Source organism: Vanellus vanellus (genome assembly GCF_965231255.1).
Source record: "Vanellus vanellus genome assembly, chromosome: 6".
NCBI lineage: Eukaryota > Metazoa > Chordata > Aves > Charadriiformes > Charadriidae > Vanellus > Vanellus vanellus.
Genome location: NC_138911.1, coordinates 45,209,839 through 45,230,919, shown reverse-complemented (window position 1 = coordinate 45,230,919; position 21,081 = coordinate 45,209,839). Strand labels below are relative to the sequence as shown.

The 21,081-nt window shown below is 40.4% G+C and overlaps 2 protein-coding genes and 1 long non-coding RNA gene across 7 annotated transcripts in view; 2 read left to right on the top strand and 1 right to left on the bottom strand.

Moving 5' to 3' along the window:
- Window positions 1–739: 739 nt before the first annotated feature.
- Window positions 740–9,227, bottom strand: GEMIN2 (gem nuclear organelle associated protein 2). 3 transcript variants are annotated; one of them, XM_082485827.1, is made up of 10 exons: window positions 9,055–9,227; window positions 8,363–8,447; window positions 7,112–7,201; window positions 5,405–5,464; window positions 5,135–5,245; window positions 4,521–4,565; window positions 3,706–3,774; window positions 3,053–3,163; window positions 2,787–2,845; window positions 740–2,474 (listed from the first exon to the last, which is right to left on the bottom strand). In XM_082485827.1, the coding sequence occupies exons 1-10, from the start codon at window positions 9,174–9,176 to the stop codon at window positions 2,435–2,437; spliced, it is 792 nt and encodes a 263-aa protein (XP_082341953.1). In that variant the 5' UTR covers window positions 9,177–9,227; the 3' UTR covers window positions 740–2,434. The 3 variants fall into 3 exon arrangements, with proteins under 3 accessions (XP_082341953.1, XP_082341952.1, XP_082341954.1); XM_082485826.1 differs by having other exon boundaries at window positions 3,706–3,778; window positions 4,522–4,565; XM_082485828.1 differs by lacking the exon at window positions 4,521–4,565.
- Window positions 9,228–10,329: 1,102 nt separating this feature from the next.
- On the top strand, window positions 10,330–12,110 carry LOC309673041. The gene is made up of 3 exons (XR_014269282.1): window positions 10,330–10,455; window positions 10,698–10,830; window positions 12,047–12,110. It is a non-coding gene; the product is annotated as an uncharacterized lncRNA (long non-coding RNA).
- A 120-nt stretch (window positions 12,111–12,230) lies between these two features.
- The window catches only part of SEC23A (SEC23 homolog A, COPII coat complex component), a 30,478-nt gene continuing 21,627 nt past the window's right edge, over window positions 12,231–21,081 (top strand). For 2 of the 3 annotated variants that reach the window (XR_014269301.1, XM_082484984.1), the window contains exons 1-6: window positions 12,385–12,449; window positions 16,822–17,063; window positions 18,917–18,974; window positions 19,241–19,327; window positions 20,503–20,739; window positions 20,838–20,917. Coding sequence is in view for 2 of the 3 variants with exons in the window: in XM_082484984.1 (XP_082341110.1) it covers window positions 16,843–17,063; window positions 18,917–18,974; window positions 19,241–19,327; window positions 20,503–20,739; window positions 20,838–20,917 (683 nt within the window). In the remaining variant the exon portion in view is untranslated. Of the gene's footprint in view, window positions 12,258–12,384; window positions 12,450–16,821; window positions 17,064–18,916; window positions 18,975–19,240; window positions 19,328–20,502; window positions 20,740–20,837; window positions 20,918–21,081 lie in introns of those variants that run through there. The other variant, XM_082484985.1, reaches the window with a different exon arrangement.

Genomic DNA, 21,081 nt, shown 5'->3' with positions numbered 1-21,081 from the left:
TTGTATTATTCTGAGGAAGCCATTGGCACATGAACCAACAGCCTTCATTAATGGTGTTCAGTGGTGGCTTAGTTCATTTGTAGGAATGATACGGGGCAGCAGAAAAGAGAACTTACTTCTGTATAGTTAAACAGTTTCTCCTCCCTCCCTAAAATTAGCAGCTTTTTTGTGTGTCAGAATAATTTTACGGCTAAGGTCATCTATTTCAGCCAAAGAAGAAAATTTGTTTTAGCTTGTTTGCATATGCTCAATATTAACATAACTGTTTTTAATTGCTAGCTACAACTCACTTCTGTAATGAGTGTGTGCAGGAAGATGATTAGGCCTGCAAGAAGCTATAAAGACATCACCAAGGCTCTTGAGGACATTTGGGTTTGCTAGATACTGCTTGTAACAAGATTTGCATAACAAAACATATCTTGCTGTAGGTAAGCATGAAAACACCTTGTTAAAACTTTTAATGAATTTGACTGTAAGACCTTTCTGTTGGCAGGTTCAGGCCTTACACTTTCAAATGAATCATGATAGAAACTTATGGTATTTGTTCAGAAGTGTGAGAATGCCTTGTGATAGCGATTGTTTCTTTGAGACCAGTAAATAACAGGCTAACTAGAAAAGCCGACATGTTAAAATAGCACTTTTGATTGTTATAACTACCTCCTTTGGGAGAAGTGTACGTCCTCCAGTTGCATGGTGGGCAAGAACAGTGAAAGCTGTTCTTCCCTAGGCTCTAGGGAAGGTCTGAAGTTTGTAGTGGATCAAGCCTTTTCTACATAGCTGTTACAGGCTGGCAAGCTATAGCTTAGAAATGTGATAACCAGGTTATTGTACTTGATCTTAAGATGTGGCCAAATTCTGATCTTTTCAGCACTGTGAATGCTAGTTCAGATTGGTAGTAGCTGAGTAACTTGACAGTTCTAGGAAACATCTAGAGCAGAACTCAAACTAGCAGGACACTGTCCCACTGGTTATAGAACTAGCAAAGATGAGAGTAACTACAGTAGTATGTTACTTGGTGGGGATCAGCTGTTCAACTGATTGAAAACACTGGGTTCTTATAGTGGTAGTTTACAGTAGGGTTGCGGTGGTCATTCACCTTTGTAACTCAGATTTGTTTGAAGTTGTAGGGCTAGAGAATTAGCTAACCAGTATTCTTGCATTTCATGGGTTCTTCAGTTGCCCACTCATCCTGCTTTCAACATGCTGAAAATGTTACTAAAGAGACTAGAAATAACTTGCACTGTATGTCTAATAGATGGATGCTTCAGTGTCATCACACTTTAGGCATCTGCAGCGTGGTAGACGTTCAGTATCAACATATACAGAATCATTGTTACTTGCATCTCCAGAATTAAAAATCCAGTAGTTACTGTAATTTACTTTGATTTTTCACATTCCAGATGCAAAAGTGTCAATCATTCAAAGACATATTAAAAGTTTATCAATAACTGGTTGTGGTTAATGATTAATTTTAATAGCAAGAGGAGGGTCTTAAATTCTGCAATATACAGAAACCAGATGTCAGTTAATACTCTATCAATTTGCTGCTCTCAGCAGAATTCATAGTTCCTTTAACATGGATTTTTAATTGTTGAAGATAATTAGAACCAGAGGGAGTCATGTATGTACCAAGTAGATGCTGATACTCTTGGCGAAGCACTCCACGTTAAATATATAAATACGCAAGCTAATCTATTTGTCAAGATACCATACAGAAAATAAATTTGTTCATTCTGTTTAATAAATGCTTCTATTAAGCATTGAGTACAGCTGCGTAATTTTCACTGGTTTCTGCAACTGTTTACTAAAAGATAGTACTACTACTCAGGAAGTAGTTACATTTATGTTTTACTAAAATAATTCTTTCAGTAACTTACTGGCTATAGTTGAACTGCTTAGTAGTGCTTAAGCTCATGAACCAAAGCTTGGAAAAAAAACACATTCAGTTCTAGCTGTGTAGATTTCTATAATAAGGCTGCTGTTAAAATAGTATGAAGAATGAGAGAACCCATAATGTTTAAGAACACTCTTTAAAATGCTTTTATTAAAAAAGCCCTCAATAAGTGGGTGTTAGATAAGGAACAATCATTTGTAATGTAACCTCAGACTTCACCTAATGGCAGTGTCCACAAGATTACTCACATGGTAGAAATTTCTAACCAAGAGCGTAGTTTACAGAGACAGTGGCTTGAGAGATGATGCCAGACACTTCATTGACCATTTTGCAATGATGGTGATGATGATACTGGAGTTGTTGACAATCTCATGCTAAACCTCATCTTAAGTTATCCATAGCTGTCCGAAATGCATTATTGTGAAGGTGTTCTGAAGGGGTTGTATAGTTCAGGTCTGAGCAGTGCAGTGTCTTGTTGTTAACTCTCATAATGCTGTTTGTACTATGGCAACACAAAATACTTTATAGTCTCATAACAGTCTAGGAAGGCTCGTCAGCCAGGTCACGTTGATCGAAGTACCTAGTGGAGAGAAGTGGAATACGGTAAGAAACCTCTAATGCAGCATGCCCTGTGCTTTGCTCTGAGTTGTTAGAACCCTTGCTTTCTAGGTCTTTTAGTCTTTCTATCATAGTTATAGCTTTGCAGTTCATGGGGCTCATCTGTCACTTCACTCTTAAGTTTATCTTAAGTCCTTTTAGCTAAGTACATTTGATAGGTAGGCCCAGGGTACTTTAATTGACTTCCATGTTAAAAGAATCTAGGTTAGGACAAGAGTAATCATACATTCATTGTGGCCATACTTTACTGTTTTAGGTATGTAAGTTGCATTACCTGCTAACTAAGCAGATTATCAAGTTCAGAGCTGATATCTGTTCTTCGTTCTTGTTCTCCTAAAAAGAGAAATAAATATTATAACAGTTCTTTTGTTGTGTGTGTCAAATAAAAAAGCTGTTACATGCCATGTTACATGTTTGTACTCTTCCCCTTATTCTCAAGCAAACTTAGGACATGAAAAATTACTTACCAAGACTTCAAGAACTAAGCAAATTATCAGGAGGATGATTTTTTAAGTTCAGCAATGTTACATTAAATCTTACCTCTAGTACTCTGACTTCTGAGCACCGTCTTGCCAGCTGTCGAATAAGGGAGTGAGCTTCAGGTAGCAAAGGTTTTTCAAGGCATGCCAACAGTGCATAAAGCCATCTACCCTGTATGGATTCAAATAAGAAAGTTTTAATTATCAGCATTTCCTTTAAGTTTTGTGCGAGTTTGATTTGTCATAACGCTAACGCAGGTAAGCTTTCTGGTCTGTGCTGCGCTTAGAAAGATTAAATATGTCTTTGCCAGCACACTCTCATGCATTTCCTAACAAACGGAGCTGTTGGTAAATACAGCGTGCGGCACCCTGACAGTTTAAACTGGTCAGAACCAACTGCTGCTGCAGTCTGACCCTTGTCTCTCCCCAGCGCCGACACTCCTCTAACCTTGTGGTTCAAGTTAGTGTGAGAAGCAATGAAAAGGGGAGGGGGTTTTGATAGTACTTGACAGATCTGTATCTGTTATGTTTTGTAATTAGCCTTCCAAAAAGTTCTGTGAATACTCATTTTAATATCTAATCAAGAAAGTTTTGAAAGTAACTGAGTGTGATACATGCATCTAGAGAACTCTTTAGCAACTAAAATAATTTCATAGAAAAGTATGAACGATTTATCCCTTGTTTAATGTGCAAGTAGAATAAATTAAAAATTACCAGTTCTGGAGTAAATTTTTTCTCTCCAAACCAGCTTATCAGGTATTCTAAAACACTGGTTACTGTTGCCTTCAAAAGAGGAACAGAAAGAGACAATACAATACCTGCAATATTTTGTTTTGCTGTCCTTCTACCCAAAGGATTATATTATATAAAAAGCAATGCAATTTTTAAAAAATATACACATTATGTATTTCTACTCCACTGTGATACTACACAGCATTTATTCTAGGTTGAAGTTACATATAAGGGTAAAGTAAGTATTAAAGCACCAGTTCCTGGAAATAACTTTATATAATGAAGTAATTTTCTGTGTTAACAATAAGTTATAGATAAGTAGCTACAGATGAGGAAAGAGGCATCATGCTGACTGGCTGGTTCTGTATAAAGGTGACTAGTGGGAAACACAGTAGTAAAGGAGAGGTAAGTGTGGTTCTTCTGGCCTTGCAGTGTACGTAAGTGCTCACAATGAAGTTGAAGGACTGCACTTAGAACACTAAATGAGAAATCTTAAAACACTGTCAAGCATGTAATGGGGCATTCAGCAAAAATTTAAACATTAGATGTTCTGTAGAGAAATTACAAGGACAAAATACTCTTAAAACTAGTCATGGTAGATGTTCACAAGTAAAGTTGTTTGTAGCTGAAGGTGAGATAATGATTACGTGTTTTCCTTGTAAGTGTACAATGAATAGCAGTTGTAATAAACAATTGCCTGCTCTAGCACAGAAAAATAGACAAGTCTTCTGCAAGACAGAATATGAGAAATAATGATTTATGCAATGTCACTATGTGATTCTAAGAGGTAGGCCTACCTGATTCATTCTGCTTACAATACTTAGCAAAGGGGGAAAGCCCACCTGAAAAAAATCAAGTTGGAAAATGCAGGCATTATCATAAACATTTTTGTTCTAATTTAGGACGTACTAACATTTGAATGTGATGCTCAGACATCTGTAGTGATTTGAAAGTCTGTTCTGAGCTCTGAAATGTATTAAAGAAAATAAGCAAGATCAAGATAAGGTCCAGTCAAATTTGGTATCAAAGAACCTTGCTTTCACTGTTATTTGTTAAAGTTTTGCAATGAAGGGGATGTTTGTAGGATAGCATGTATGAGGAGAGGAAACATATCACCATTCAACAAAACACTAAAGCAGACTATGCAGAAAGCTTTCTATTCAGTTCAGTGAGCAACAAAGCGTAGCGTGCTTTAGCTGATAACAGATGAAGCAACTCTTCAACTTTTAGACTGAAGGGATAGACTCGTTCTCTGCTTCACTCAATTTTCACTTGGAAGAAACGGGACTTTCTGGGCTCACCAGAGAGCCTACTTTCTATTTAGCACAAAGTGGTAATAAACAGTAGGATTGTTTCTTGCAGTTATTCTTGAAAATAGCAGCTAAAAATTAAATTGAGGTCCTATGCTCACCTTTATGTAATCAATTCCTAGATTTTCATTATCAGATAGTGCATCTATTTCTGAGTATACTCTTTCACCCAGGCAAAACTTCTTCCACCCTTCTTCATCCTCTGATTTTGGCTGAAGTAAATAAAAATAAAACGGAAATATTGCTATCTTGAAGACACTGAAAAAAAGACTTGATAGTATTCACAAGTTGTTGCACTAAACTGTAAAGCAACATTAACCACAGATTTAATGACTGGAAAAAAACCCACAGCACTTATGAATTCTACTCACCATAGTAACATTGCTGTCCAAATGTTGTGACCGCCAGTGATTTCTGTGCTTGTTCAGGCTCTGAGTAATTAAAACAAAGCCAAATCAAAGTTTAACACTGCAGTTATTTTATCCTAGCCATAATTGCTGTTCATTACTCTTAAAATATGTAAAAAGTGTCTTTCATGATGTTCAGTACAGCGAAGTATTTCCCATGCCTCAATATTAAATGTAACCAAGTTGCTCATGCAGGGTTTTTGGAAGTAATGTTGAAGCTGAAGGAATTTTAAAGTCCACTACATAAAGTTGAGGTAGTAAGCTTTAATAGTCTTCTAAACTTCTCTCAGTATAACAAGCTTCAGAAAAAAAAAAAAAATTGATTTAGTCCAAAAGCACACACAAAGCCAATATCCAATTTCCAACAGTGGTCTGTATGTGTATCAGAAGTCTCCAAACTGTTAGAAAGAAGGCAAGCGTGTTTTCCCAGTGTATTTCTTTTACCTGACAGGGATGCCCTGGAAGACAAATTGGCATGCTTGACAGTTTCCTGTACAGAGGTGTAAACTTTTTGTAACAGAAGAATTTTTCCCCCCAATCCAATTGTCATTGTAGCAGTAAAAATGACCACTAAAACCACTGCAAGTAACATTAACTGATGCACAGTGTTTGAAAAATATGACTTCTGATGCTCTTATTTCTCTTAAATATTTTTTAGGATATTTTCATACTTCACAGTGTTAATTCTGGCATAGATGAGAGGACGATTGATTTGTGTATAAAAGAAATCTGTACAGTGACTATGCCTTTAGATGTCAGTTTCCTTAGTGCTCCTAAAGCCTTCCATTACGCCTAATACACAGTATGCATTGTAGAAACAGGGGCTAGCTCAGTTAATGTTTACAATGTAGATGCAGCAGTACACGTCTCCACCTTCACTGATTTACCTCCCTGAACAAGCAGGGTAAATGAGCTCCTGCAAAGTTGAGTGCTACAGCAGCTTCGGTGCCATTGGTTATACTGTAGTTACTTGAGGTCTTCCTACAACGAAATATTAACACACTGTAAACGTGCCTTCTGCAGCACTGGAGTCATAAATGATCTCTACCTACATCTTTATTATGTTTTGCATTTCACCCTGTTTGAACTGTGGATATAGAGCCTGCTCAGTTCTCCAGTTTTGTTCTTGTATTTAAGAGCAGGGCACAAATGCAGTAGGAAGGATTTAAGTCTGTGCTAACGCTACAACCTTACAATACGTTTTACCAAGCAAGTTATTTCTCCTCATAATGCGTACCACCACTGTCAACAGTACCCTAAATGGACAGCGTGTTCTATACACAGGAAACTCCTGGTGGGTTAGAATCCACTTGTTTTCCAGTTAATGTTGAGCTCTGCAGAACATTCCTGCTAGCACTAGGTTTTAATATAACTGCGTAACACCAGAGGGATTTTTGTCTTCCCTCAGCTGCTCTATATCATTTAATCTAAACACCGACAGATATTTTTGCTGAAGTTGAAGGAGGATGTTTTTTTAAACATGACTCTCTCGAGTTTTATCAGAGGTTTAAAAGTCCCACAGTATATACTCAATTCTTTTTTCAAGAATTTAAAACATTTGCCTACAAATATCTGTCCTACCATAAAGTCATAACACTTCTATACTAGATACAATGTTGTTCCCTGTAAAGCACAGACAGTGCAAGTCCCCTCACACACACCATTTTGTACCTGACGAACGGCTGAGAAATTGGCCACTTGCTGCTGCTGCCACTTCAATGTTGGAGAGTATCCTTCAGGAGCAGGCTGACATCCAGAAATCTAAGAAAACACTGGCAATAATTATAATGTAAAGAAAGCTTTATAAGAAGAATCCTTAACAGAATCAGTAAGTGTTTACTATCAGGTGAACAATATCCTTTAAATCTTCATTTAAGAAAGGTAAGTCACATCCATGACTGACTTAACAGCTGGTTTAGACAAAGTTTCTTCTGTTTGACTCTTCTCATATGCAGATAAGAAGGAAAACTAAGTATTCAAAATACATTGTAAAAGAATTATTTATGGCCTTTTTAGCAATTGTTTTGCCTTAATTTCCTTGTTTATAAGAAGTCGGATGCTGTTTCCTTATCTTGGACAAATGCTATGAATCTTAAGCATTGGACTTGCCAAGATAACAAGTTGAGGAAGACAGAAGACCACAAAAACACCTTTTAGGAAATTAACTCTGACAGTTAAGTAGATATAACCTTTTTAAAGATTTGCATGAAAGAGTTATTTAAAAAAAAAGTATCTTTCTGCAAATGTTTAAGAATGCCACTACAAAGAGGTGAGACAAAAGAAGAATCGTCACACAGAAGTTACATGGCCATATATCAGTACTAGAAACTTTTCTTGAGCAATCTAATAGTGAAATTCCACATTACAGTTTTCACTAGAGAAAGGCAAACTTGGTCTCTTCAACTATTTGAAAGTATATTTAAAACCAAGCTGGCAGGGCAATGTGACAACAGAAAAATTTGCTTGGGCAGTAAAGAAAAACTCCGATAAAATACTCCACCAGAAAGGAAAGAAGTGGTGCTAGAATTTAGTAAAGCTTAGCTGTACTTACTACCCTTACTCTAGATATATATCTATAGGTATGGAGACATCTTTCTTCTGAAGTTCATGCAGGTTTTATGGTTAAATATTTGTAAAATTTAACGCAACATTTGATTTCCTCAGACAGTAAAACAGACTGTTGTGTATCAAATAGTATGGATATTATCAGTTTACATCAATTATAAAAACAGCTGTTAGCCAGCAGTTGCACGGGTGTTTCTTCAAACCCAGACATTTAATTTAATTCTGTGGATGCTTTTAAAATCCAGCAGTGCTGGATTCTGCTAAGCACTCTCCAAAATTAGTACAATTATGATACTAACATCTTTCCCCTTAATATTTTTCTCTCCAAACAAAACATGTAAAAGCTCTCAAACTTACTGAAATGTTTACTGTCTGCTTCTTTCTCAATTTTTTGGGGTCTATTTGTGCCACGACCACATCTGGGCATCGAGCTGCTTCAATCCTATAAAATAAGATCAAACGGGTACATTTTTTTTTTTCCTTTCTGTAACAGGTGGTCATATGCCGGATGCCTCTGAAACACTGCACCTGCAGAAATCTCAAGGTATGTCCAATACTGGCTATACCGGCAATTCTTACAGAAGGTTCGACTTGAGCGTTACGGATCAATAATTTTCCCTGTCTACAGGGCTGCTCTGCCCTCCGCGGGGCTCGCTTACACCCGAACGGGCCCGAGCGGGGGCAGCGCTTCCCGCAGCGCGGCCTCGGGACGGCCCCGAGCCGAACCTACCCCTTTCTGTGGTAAACCGAGCAGCACCGGCGCCGCCGGCCGCGGAGCCGCCAGCCTGCCCGGGCGCGGGCAGCGCACCGCGGCCGTCACGCAGCCCGGGAGAAGCGGCAGCAGCCCGCGGTGCCGGACGGGATCCCACCGCACCGGGAGCACCGGGCAAACGGCTCTCTCTGCTGCCCGCGGCTGGCAGGGCAGCGGTAGCGCGGCACAGCCGCCTTCGCCCACCCCAGCGCCAAGCTCGGCCCGGGCAGCACCGGCGGCGGGCCCGGTCGGCCGCCCCGACCCGCGGCAGCTCGGCCCCTTCCGCCCCGCCACTCACTGGACGCGCTTCAGATACTCCTGGGGCGTCCTGGGAGGCACCGTGGGGTCGAAGTCCTCGGCCAAGTCACAGTCGTCCACGGGCAGCAGCCGCGGCATCAGCTCCTCCACACCCGGCTCCATGGCCGTGCCGCCCCCCCCGGCGGCGGAGGCCGCCCGACGGCACAGGGCGTCGCTGGGGCCGCCGCGCAGGCGCGCTGGCAGGCGGCGCGAGGCGCGGGCTGCTCTCGCGAGCGCGGCGACGGGGACGCGCCGGGCCCTCGGGGGTATCGCTACGCAGTGCCCTCGGCCTGCCCGGCAGCGGCGAGCCTCGTCCCGGGGCGCTCGGGGTCAGCGGTGGGATCATCCTGGGAGCGATGCCGTTATAGGCACGGCGGGGTCTCCCGTCCGCCTGTCGGTCCTTTGCGGCCTGTCGTGGAAGCGATGGCGTGAAGGCGCCGTGTGCGTGGGGCTGCGGGGCCGGGAAGCAGCCGACCCCGAGGTGGGGCCGCCTCCCGGGGCTTCGGCTGCCCCGAAAACCAGCGAGGGGAGTAAAAAGGACGTTCGGCCAAAGAGCAGTGTGGGGAGTGGTTGTGCCAATTTTCTGCCCATCAAACCAGGCCTATTGCTGCGGTGAATCGGGTTAAACCTTCAATAACCCGTTTTATTAGGCCCTGTGCCATTACACCACAGTTTTTACAAGTAGTTCTTTAAAACTCATCCAGTAGTAGTTTGTATTCTACCTGCGGACGTCCAGTAATAATAATACTCATCCCTTCCTTGAAATGCTTTGAGATCTATGGTTGAAATCAGTTACTTGCTATAAATGTAAACAGTGCTCATTCTGGCAGGGTCGCTGCCCAAGTTTTTATTTTGTTGCTGTATGGGTTTATCTAAATACTATTACACGGGAGTACACACATGACAAATCAAAAGCAAGGTAGCATGAGCAGAAAGTGGGGTTGCTTCTCAGTTCAGATAAAAAGCAGAATCGTTTACATTGTGTATCATGAAATTCCTGTTACGCAAAACATCAATCTGTATATTATTTTTCCTATTAGTTCTGCTGCCTCGAAAAATCAGTTTAGTGCTACCCATAGTCCATCTAGTAGATCAGAGTAGCTCTAAATACTTCTGACATAAGTTCAAAAAAAGCAATGCTTTTTTTTTTTCCTGCAAGGCTGTGTTTTAGCAGTTCTGAACAAACATCTACCCAAACTCCTCCTCTCCACTGACTTTTGTTTGCTTTAAGGTGTTTCCAAAGCCACCTACGTGTAACAAGGAGTTTTAATTCTGAAACCCGGATCTAACGTCCTAGTTGAGGATGCAACAACTGCAGTCACTACGAGAAATAAAACCTGCTTAGCTAAAACTACAGTGATATCTCTGAAAAGGCTGACCAATGGTCAAGACAAAAACTTTGGTGAGTCCAGCTGTAGAAAGTTCTCTTAATACTTTGGTAATATTCAGAACTTATTTTTTCTATTTGTCGAGAAGTCAAGAGCTATGGACAAGAGAATCCACAGATACAGATATACTTGAAGTATACTTTCTATTTTTAGATTACTTTTTCTGGAACTTTCCACTGATACTTTTTAAATGAAGTAACATATTTTTAATTATTACAGGTATTCTTCCATAATAAAATAAAATTGTTCCTAACAGGTTTTACCAACAATGTCAATGCAGTGGCTAGCAAATATGACTCAGTGGAGGAAGAGGAAAAAGAAGCTGGAAATTAATATTCTTTCTCCTCAACTGCCTAGGCATTATGGAAGAGTATTTTTCAAAAGAAAGGGTGAGTTGCCATCAGTGGATATGCACTGCTGACTAAAAAAAAGAAATCTAACACATAAACTAAAAATTCTGCATTAAGAAAAAAGAAATGCTTTCACTGTACATTCTAATACTGGGAGATAATGAAGTATTTTCTTGTAATGAGTATACAGCATGTTAGGGTCCTATTTGCCATTCTATTGTTTTTTTTTTTGCTTCTTGCTTTTCTCAGTGGTTTGCACCGTTGTAACAGCTGGAAGACATTTCTTGATGTTTAGACCATTGGATTGAGCCATTATGTAATGACATTTAGTTCTGCTAAGGACTGATTAAAAATACTGTATACCTTTTATTTGCAGTGAACTTTCAGAATAGTGTACTTTCCTGTTCTTCCTTCTTCCCCTTTAAGTGTCTTTAACTGTCAGTTACCTCTTTTGTTGTCTATAGAGTTCATCCCACAGTTCTGACTTTGGGACTTATCTCTTCAGTGTAACTTTCTGAAAATGTTGCACAGATTGTGTGAGTTGTTTTGAAATTATAACAGTCGAGTTGCTTTCTGTGCATCTGTTTGATTTTTGCCCTGTTGTGGGTTTGTTTAGATTTTTTTTTTCTTTTCAAACTGAGCTGGTTACATGTCCTTGGCAAGCTCCTGCTTAATACTCCCACAACTGGCAGTGAGATTTGTGGACGTGGAAATTTAAAATGCCTCCCTTTAAGTTCTGCTGTTGTTTACCTGCTCATGTTTTTAGGCTGAAGAGGACCGGCAAACAATAACGGAGGTAGCAATGGCATAGAAGTTCTATCATAATTACATTTGACATATAAGAAAAAGAGGATAAGGATGTTTTAGTCATTTCTATTTGGTTGGTGGGCATAGCATGTTTTCAGAGTTGCGGTGAAGGAGGACACGGTAGTCAGCAGAATGTTTTTCAGTCCTCCCCCACGTCTGCATTGGTTGTACTGAGATATCTCAGGAAAGACAGAAGTTACTGTGCCAGGCTTGTGTAAAAGTGAAGTTCTGAAGTGCCCTGAAACCTACACGTCTCTATAACTTCGGGGTGGGGGGCAAGATAACCCCACTAACAAAAAAAGTGAAGAAAAAAAAATATGTACAGGGAAAGTTATTGTGCAGATAGCACATAAACGTATTATATTTCTAAGTATTTATAAACGTGACATAAAGTATTGTCTCAGGCTAAACCCCCCCAGGAATATAATTCCGATCTCTTTTTCCCCAGGCTGGCCGAAGAAACACGGGAACCACCTTCCAGGTTAAAAAGCTGTCGCGAACACACGCGGTGGCAGACGGGCGGCAGCGGGGAGAACTCCGGCACTCGCGGGAGCCCGCTTGGCTCGGTCCCGACGGCTCCCCCGAAACCAGCCCCGGCGGGCAGCGAACCGAGCCGCGGCGGAGCCCGACATCCACAGCCGGGAGTGAGAGCGGCTCCGGTAACGGCGGGCACGGGGGGGGTGGGGGGGTGGAAGCCGCGGAGCTCAGCCCGCCCCCCGGCCGCCGCTCTCTGCCCCTTGACGTGGCGGGGACTCTCCCATCAGCCATGTTGGCTGCGTCGGCAGCGCCGGGGCGGCTGCGTGCAGGCGGGGCAGAAGCCGGAGAGGCGGCGGCGGCGGCCGGGACGCGGGGTGAGCGGGCAGGGCGGGGGGCCGGAGGCCGGAGACGACGGCCAGCTCGGGGAAGGGGTGTACCGCGGGGAGGAGAGTCCGTGGCCGGGTGCCGTGGCGGCAGCTCCGCTCCCCCACCCCCCCCGCTCGCCGGTACGGGGGATACCCCGGTGGTGGGCCCCTGCCCGGCTGCTGGGCCGGGAGCGAGCGTGGTGGGGCGCTCCCTGCCTCCCCTCACGCCGCCCGCCGTGGCGGTGAGGGGGGACCCCGGGCGGCCCTGAAGCTGCTCTCGGGGCATCCCACGGCTGGCCCTCAGGGGCCCGGGGGTACCGCCGGCGGCGGGTCAGCGCTGCCCGCCGCCTCCCGGGGCCCCGGAGGAGCGGAGCGTCCACCCCGGGCGCCGCGGGGGGGTGGGGGGAGGCCGGCTGGGGCGGTGCGAGCAGCCACCGGGAGCCCCGTCCTCGGGTAGGGCCGGCGGGGCACGGCCTTTGCGCGGCCGCCGCTGCGCCCGGTGTAAAGTGCGGCCGCAGCTCTTCTGTACCCGCCTCGTTGTGCCGCTGCCGGGGGTGCCTTGCCGTAGAGGTATAGCTACGCCAAAATTGTGCTTAAGCAGGCCCTGCTGCTGTTGGTTATGTGCTTTTTAATTTGGGTGGGTTATTACATACACTGGTTGTTTAAAAAGAAGAAAAAAAAAGCCCTTAGTGGACAAAAGTGGGAGAGCAGGTTTGGAGGATGGCTGTGTTTGAGTAGTGAAAATGAGATTCTTAGGTTGGTAGTTTGACAACTTGCAGTTGCTTTGGGTAAGTACTAAGTCAATTTCCTCGTATATTTGAGTTCCTCCTTGGAACTGAAATAGATTTGCATCTGAAATTCTGATTTTGGCATAAAAGCAAAATTAAAGACTTAGTATTAATTTCTTTTATTTTACCGGATTATTAGTGCATAATAAATGGAAAGAATAGGTTTGTTGGAAGAAAAGTGCACAGTGGACTGTACTAATTTAGTGGTATCTAAATTCATAGTCACATGAGGGACTCTGATCTTTCTGTGGTGGAACTCTTAAAACATTGCAGAGAGAAATGTTTTGATTTTGTTTGGGTTTGCTTCCAAGGATTAGTGGATATTGGTGATCTTCTGTATTGGGACACATTTACATGTGGTGTATAAATGTTTAAAAGGTGCTAAGATGAAGGAAGGGTGTTTAAAATAATCTGTTTTGAAGAAACTATCATGACTGTTTGCAGTTGTTTCTAGAAGCATTTCAAAGTAATGTGTTTCAAAACTGCTTATTCAGCTATAGGACAGCTTTCTGAATGGTATATCAAACATTTTTGATAAATGTAATGGTTAGAAAGTTCTAACTGTACTCTTGCATCTAGTCAGAGTAATTACATAAATACTATTATTTACCTGAGAATCAAGCCCTCATAGTTAGTTGTAGTTGGCCTGTGACTCTGCACTTCAGTTGTGGCTTCTTTGAGTGACACAGTGCGAGATTGCCCTTGTGCAGGGATGCAATGTACATTCGGCCTCAGCAGCGGGAGGGAGGAAGCAAGACAGGAAGGACTGCTGGTCTTGTCTGGGTCTGGGTGTCCTGTCCTGCAGCAAAGCTAAAGCAGTGACGCCCCAACATGGGAGCTGTTGCTGTTCAGCTGTTCTGGAAAACACTTCCCTGTGGTTTTCTGAGGTGGGCAATATGTATTTTGTGGCATTCAGGTGTATGAAGTTCGGTACGTAGTCTGTAGGTCAGCAGGGTTTCCTGTTCTGGTCCAACATAATACATCTTCACACCTATCCCAGAAAATGTGCCTGGATAGCTATGACAGAGCTATTGAAACTGAATGTAACTTGTCAGGCCACGAGTTTCACATTTGATGTATAATGAAAAATGTAAGCATTACTGGCTCTTGGAAACAAATGAAAGGGTGTAAGAAAAGATGGAGGGAAATTTGATTATTAGCAGGTTCTGCCTCCTGAATAGGAAATACATACCTCAATAGAAAGGAACAGTATTTAACTCAATAAATCCAACAAACCTTTTATGTATGTATATGCACTTCAGTAGTCACTGCACACTGGTGTTTGTACATTGGTCTTTGTGGAGCAGTAACTGAGCAGTAAAAATAATATCCATGTAAAACCATCTCAAGTGTAACTAAAGTAAAATGTGGAGAAAAGACTTTGAAGTCCAGTACAGAAAGTGGGAGTTCATGTTGCAGTATGTGGAGATGGCATTGGTGGACTTCGTAGCAGATGCCTATGGAATGGCTGAAATGGCCTTTAAGTTGCTCTTTTCTGTGTTTTCTGAGGAGATAACTTTAAAAGGAGCGATTATTCCATTTGTGGTTATAACTGAGATTGTTGCCTCATGCAGGTGGTTGTGTCAATACCCCATTTTTCAGGGATAATGTTCCTTCACCTTTTGCACAAAACACATGGATTTTGATGTGTTAGGAGAGAAATGTCTTAAATTCTAGATCCTTTTCAGATACCAGTCTGTTCTTTCCTCTCTTAGCTGAATTGTCTCCTGCCTCTGATTTCTCTGTACTAATTATGATTTTCAGATATTCTCTCTCCTTGCATTTGCTCGTTTTTGTTCGCTGCCCAATGGCCTTGTTCAGCCCGATGGCCTTGCAACAACTTGAGTAAAAGCAATGGTGGAAGTGCTCTTTTGCCCAAAGTCCCATGTGGCTTCCTGTGTTGCAATTGCCATGACACGTAGATAGCATGCCCATTAACATGTTGGCAGACTAATTATCATAGTATTTCTATTACAATGTGGAGATAAGTGATAGTGATTGCACCTGTGGAAAACTTAGGAGTAGAGTACTCTATAGAGTTAAGTTCTCCTCCTGTCAGTCTGTGTTTTATAGGAACAATTTTTAGATGGCTTTTTGTAGCTTTCATCACATGCTGACAGTTGATTATTTCCTCATGGTATTGACTGTGAAATGTGGGGCTTCTCTTTGTTTATGGATGTTGTTAGTCTGTTTTGTTAGAAGTCAGCATTAGAATGAAACTATTAGGTTAAATTGTAATTAAAAACTTGAGAAGTTTTTAACTATCATATAAACTAAAGGTGCAATGTCATTATAATTTTAGTACGGAGAGCTAGGTCTTTAGAAGTGGAGAGTTTTCCAGGAGTTTTTGGTAGCATGTGTAATTGCTGGGCTAGAGGGTCATCAGGGTGTTTGTGAGAATTGCTGATTTAAATCTCAATTCAGGGGGATCCCTGTATGTCTAAAGCTGTCCATTAACTTAGTATAGTCTAAAATGAGACCTAGGAATATTTTCCCAGGCTACCTCTTAGGTAATTCAATTAGACTTTTACAGTAAGTTCTTAATTATGAGGCAGTGGGAATTTAGATATCCTAATTGCTGTAAAAACCTATATAAATTATGTATTATAAAATGTATTAGGAAGCATACAGCAGGTATTTGGGGACAGTGTAGATATAGCTGAGTTGGTTTTTTTTTTGGGGGGGGGGGGTGTGTGGGGTGGGCACTTCTTGCTGTCTTTCCCAGATGTTCACAAGGCTCCTGTTGAGCTTTTCAGGTGTGTCTCTTTTCCCCAGTGCTCCTCCTGCTTGTGAGTAATTGAAGATTTTGAAAGCTTTAGGTCAGTGCCCAAATGGTAAATTTGAGTTTAAACAATTGTTGAAAGATGCATCTTGATATATAATGTAGTGGAATACGACACATGTATCTCTTAAAGTTATTTCCTAGCATTGCTGTAGGAATGTACTCTTGTGGAACATAGTGGTGTTATTCCTTGGTATTTGCATATAGACAACATGATGAGTTACTGAAAATGGTTAATCGTGGCTACAAAATTCTTACAAAATTTGACACAGCAGAAAACATAAACCGATTACACTTAGAAATACTTTTTGCTATTTGATTCTTAAAGAAATTGGAGGATTAAACAGTTTGCAAGAATTCTTGAATGATGAGCAGAATGAATAATTAAGTGCATTAGTGAAAGGCCTTAAAGCAGCATGTATTTTTTTGTAGTGTGTTATTGTGCTGCATGTCTACTCTGACCTACCCTAGACTTAATGCTTTATTACAGCATTTCTTGCCCAAGTTTGTTGCTTGAGTCAAGAAGTGATCAAAAGATTGACTGTTTTAACACTATGTATTTAACTTGCACCATGTTGAATATTTGTTATTTTGAAGAGGTTGCTGCATCCTAGGAGTCTTAAATTTCTTTCTGTTTCACCTTGTAATTGTGTGCGTTGCTTTTAGGATTTTAGAAGCTCTACTCAGTGTTTATTGATTGTAACTCAGTTACAGTATTTGAATGTGTGACTGTCATTAAGTACATTTAATATTTTGTGGTTAAAAATGTTTGCCCTTCAAGGTTCTGCTAATGGTTCTCTCTTTATTATAGTGATAAACAGAGAAGTTGACCATGACAACCTTCCTGGAATTTATCCAGCAGAATGAGGACAGAGATGGAGTTAGATTCAGCTGGAATGTTTGGCCTTCAAGTCGTCTTGAAGCCACAAGAATGGTAGTCCCAGTGGCTGCCCTCTTCACGCCACTGAAAGAACGGCCAGACTTGCCTCCTATTCAGTATGAGCCAGTTCTGTGCAGCAGGACCACATGTCGAGCTGTTCTGAATCCTTTATGGTAAACCTAATACATATGTTATGCCAATGTTTTTCCATACAATCTTTAGGATAGTGCCAGTGAAACTGCAAAAGATCTGGTGTGTGGAATTTCAAGTACTTCTCACATGAGTATACAGCTCAGACTTCTAGATCTTACAAGTTTCTGCACATAGACTTTCATATGTAACATATATACTTAAAACATAACTTCCGTTTAACTAGTCTTTACAACGTACTTAATTAATGATTAGGTATGTTATTTTTCTGGAACTACACACCTTGTGAGTTAGTATACTCCTGCATTTTGCCTCTAGAAAATAACTAGGGTAAGAAGTTACTATGCTATATCTTTTTAACTACTGGGCCCTGGTATAGTTTAATTTCTAAGTAAAATAAACTATATTTATTACTGACCTTAGTCCATTTGTAAATCAAAGCAGGTTAGCTGGTTTAGTTTACCAAAACGGAAACTGAAAGATGTGATTGATAGGTGGGTAGATAGATAGATACATCAGAAGTAGGCATGAGAGAGGGTGAAAGTTGTTTAAGCTAAAGGGTGATATTGGCACAAGGACAAACAAACAATCGTGAGCTACTCATGGATAAGTTTAGGTTGGAAGCAGAGGAAGTGTTTCATATGTCATTTCCAATCACGTTAGTATGGAAAAGAAATGGAACCATTTCTAAGGTTTGATAGGCACAGGAAAGATAGTGAGAGACTAGACATGATGTCAAGGATCCTGTAGAACTCACTCAGTTTTGTGAACAACTTGTCCCTGCTTGGGAGAAAAGATGATTTCAAAGCAGATGCAAAATTGTGTTTCAGTGTTAAACAGATGCAGTGGCTGATTATACTGGCAGTCAGACTTGGTGGAAGCTAACCTTTTCAGAAGCATTATCGTTTATTGAGGGCTGGAAGAAAAATAATGGAAAGACAAAGCCGTAAAGGGTCAGACAGATCCCTGACATTACAGTGAACTGTGTACATTTTTCCTGTCTCATGCATGCAAATCATGACTGGATTTTAATTTTTTTTACAAGGTGTGATTAGAGACTCAGTTTGGGGGGACCTTTTGAAGCCTGTGTGGCATAGTGTATCAGGCTAGATAGTCTGCAGCCCCTGAAATTGGTATAGGTCATTTGATCTCAGTAGAGCTGTGTTGTGTTTACAGCATGCTGGGATTTATCCAAAGATTTAACTATATTTTAGAAAGACTTTTGTCCTTGTAGACAGGAGAAGATGTGATAGCAAGGAATGTACGTTGAAAACATGTAAAGTTTACTTTCCCTTAAGATGTGAGTAGGGCTTTGTAAGACATCTGTGTGGCATGAAGGTACAAGTTGGATTTTTCTGTTCTAACTATATGAATACTAATAAAAATGTCGATAAAAGGAGGTAGGCTCATCAATTGAAGGAAATGTTATTTTCACTAGAGAGTGAGTTGTTAAGTTAGAACCTGTTTTTTTTTAGGGCATAATGTATATTCAGGATAGTCCCAGACTGACATCTAATAGGTATAACCTGAGAAAGGAGAAAAACGCAAAGATAGGGAGAGTTAAAATGATTTGCTTAAAACCATGCAGAAAGTCTCTAATAAAGGTGCTGAGTCTGTATTCTTAAATTTTTCATTAGCTGCTTTTCCTTGAAGACCATTCTTCCTCTCTAAAGACAGTAATTTGCCTGATGTATCTGTGTAAGACTACACTTATTTTGAATTTTTAACATGGGTATTTAGAAGACAGTATATTAGGAGGAAGCTTTTTCAAAGTCAATGTTTTTTTTTAAAAATTAAAAGAAACTTATTCTAGGGCCAGTGGTGGGAAAATAATTGTTCATGCTATATATAAACTTGTCTTATTGTATTTTTATAGCCAAGTGGATTATCGAGCAAAACTCTGGGCTTGCAACTTTTGTTATCAGAGAAATCAGGTAAGAAAATGAAACATTCAGGAGACAGAAAATCTTTTTTATAAGGTAAAAGTGAAAATCTGCATTTTTAAAGTTGTAGTTTTGAACTGAAATTGACAGCAAGAGCATGAGTGTGCAGCTGTATCTTCAGAGGTTGCATTGAGATTTTTTTCATGACAGCAATAGTGAGCATCTGCTGCAGAGGAAGGTAGTCCATACGTATGGTTTCGTTTTGTTAAAGTTATAATCTTTTGTTTATACTTAATTTCTGTGTTTTTTATTTGCAGTTTCCTCCTACGTATGCCGGCATATCTGAAATGAATCAGCCAGCCGAACTTTTACCTCAATTCTCCAGCATTGAATATGTAGTACAGGTAAAATCATTAAATAAAATCTTTAACACCTATAACCTTGCAGTATACAGAAATAATTTCAATTTTATTTCTTCGCTGCATTTTAATGACTGTGAGTCTATATGTGCTTTTTAGTAGATTGAACATGTATATAAACAATTGGAAATGGAAAACATAACTTTTTGTAAGAACACAAAGATGGCTAACAAGAATTTTTTTGTTGTTGTTGTTGTTTTTAAAAAGAAAGAAAAAAGAGAGGTCTCTTCTAAAGGCAATATTTTTGTTACATCTGTTTCTTTACCAGGAATTTAATGTGTTTGTGCTGGGGTCCACTTACTGCTGTTGCTTGCTTAAACGATTTCAGTTCAGATTTGGCTGACTGTTGATTCATCTGTCATTAATCATTTGAGTTTAAGTTTGTAATTGAATGATTGTGAGTTAGTTTTAGGGATAGCTGGTCTAGAGAAAACAGCCAATACATATTCAGTTCTGGTGTTTGAATTTTAATATTCATCCTTTTTTAGGATAGAAGTTACTTGAATAGAAATAAAAAATGGACCTACAACCCAAAATTGCAAACATCTGCAATTGCAAATTTGTAATCTCTAAATTCCATTTTTGGGGATTAAAATTTGTAAGACTTCAGCAAGGTATTCACATAACGGAAACTGGAGAGTGAAGACTGAACACAATCTCTCCTTACCAACTCTTGTAATGCAAAGTGAAGGGGATTTTTGCTCACAGTACAGAAAATTTAGTTTAGAAAGAATAAAAAGAACTGATGATCTCTAGAGTAAAATTATGGGGTGAAATGCTGCAGCGTGTTATCAGGTTGGAATATTTTATAATGGTGAATAGCTTTGACTATTGCATTCACTTGGAGCAATAAAACCTCGTTATATATTAAAAGATTTATATAATTGACACATGCTTCAAAACTTTCACGACATCCTGAAAGGATTTGTTTTTCTTCTGTAGTAAGCATTTCATTTTTGTGCAGAGTTCATTATGGTAGGGGTCTCATTCCTGTTTAGCCCCAGATACGGATTACTACTTGAGAGGGAGGTAAGTTAGATGGAACATTGACATTATTGGTATGATTAAAACTTTTGTAAAATGTTCTTTATTTTTTATTTTTGATCCTGTAAATATTGCAAGATTTGTTTTTCATGTGATTATATTTGTGTTTCTTAAAGCGTGGTCCTCAGATGCCTTTGATATTTCTTTATGTTGTGGATACGTGCATGGAAGATGAAGACTTGCAAGCTCTGAAGGAATCCATGCAAATGTCACTTAGTCTCCTGCCACCAACTGCGTTAGTAGGTCTCATTACCTTTGGCCGAATGGTGCAAGTTCATGAGCTTGGCTGTGAAGGAATTTCCAAAAGTTATGTCTTCAGAGGAACAAAGGACCTATCTGCAAAACAGCTGCAGGTAATGCACAAAAGTGAGCAAAAATCATCAGGGTGATGAAGAAATTCAAATAGTCTCTAAACAAATTTTGTAATAAAATCTTGTGTATTTGACTACAGGAAATGCTAGGGCTTACAAAAGTAGCTGTTTCACAAGTCGGTCGGGGTCCTCAAGTGCAGCAGCCACCACCTTCTAACAGGTAAAGTACTTAAAATGTTTAAAAAGTATACCTTGACTACACTGATTTACTGGAAAACTTAATTTTTTATGACAATGAAAACAATTGACAGTGGAACCTTTTGATCAGGCATAAATTTACTGGGAGACTAATGGTTATAGCCTGTTTCTTTCCTACGGTTTGTA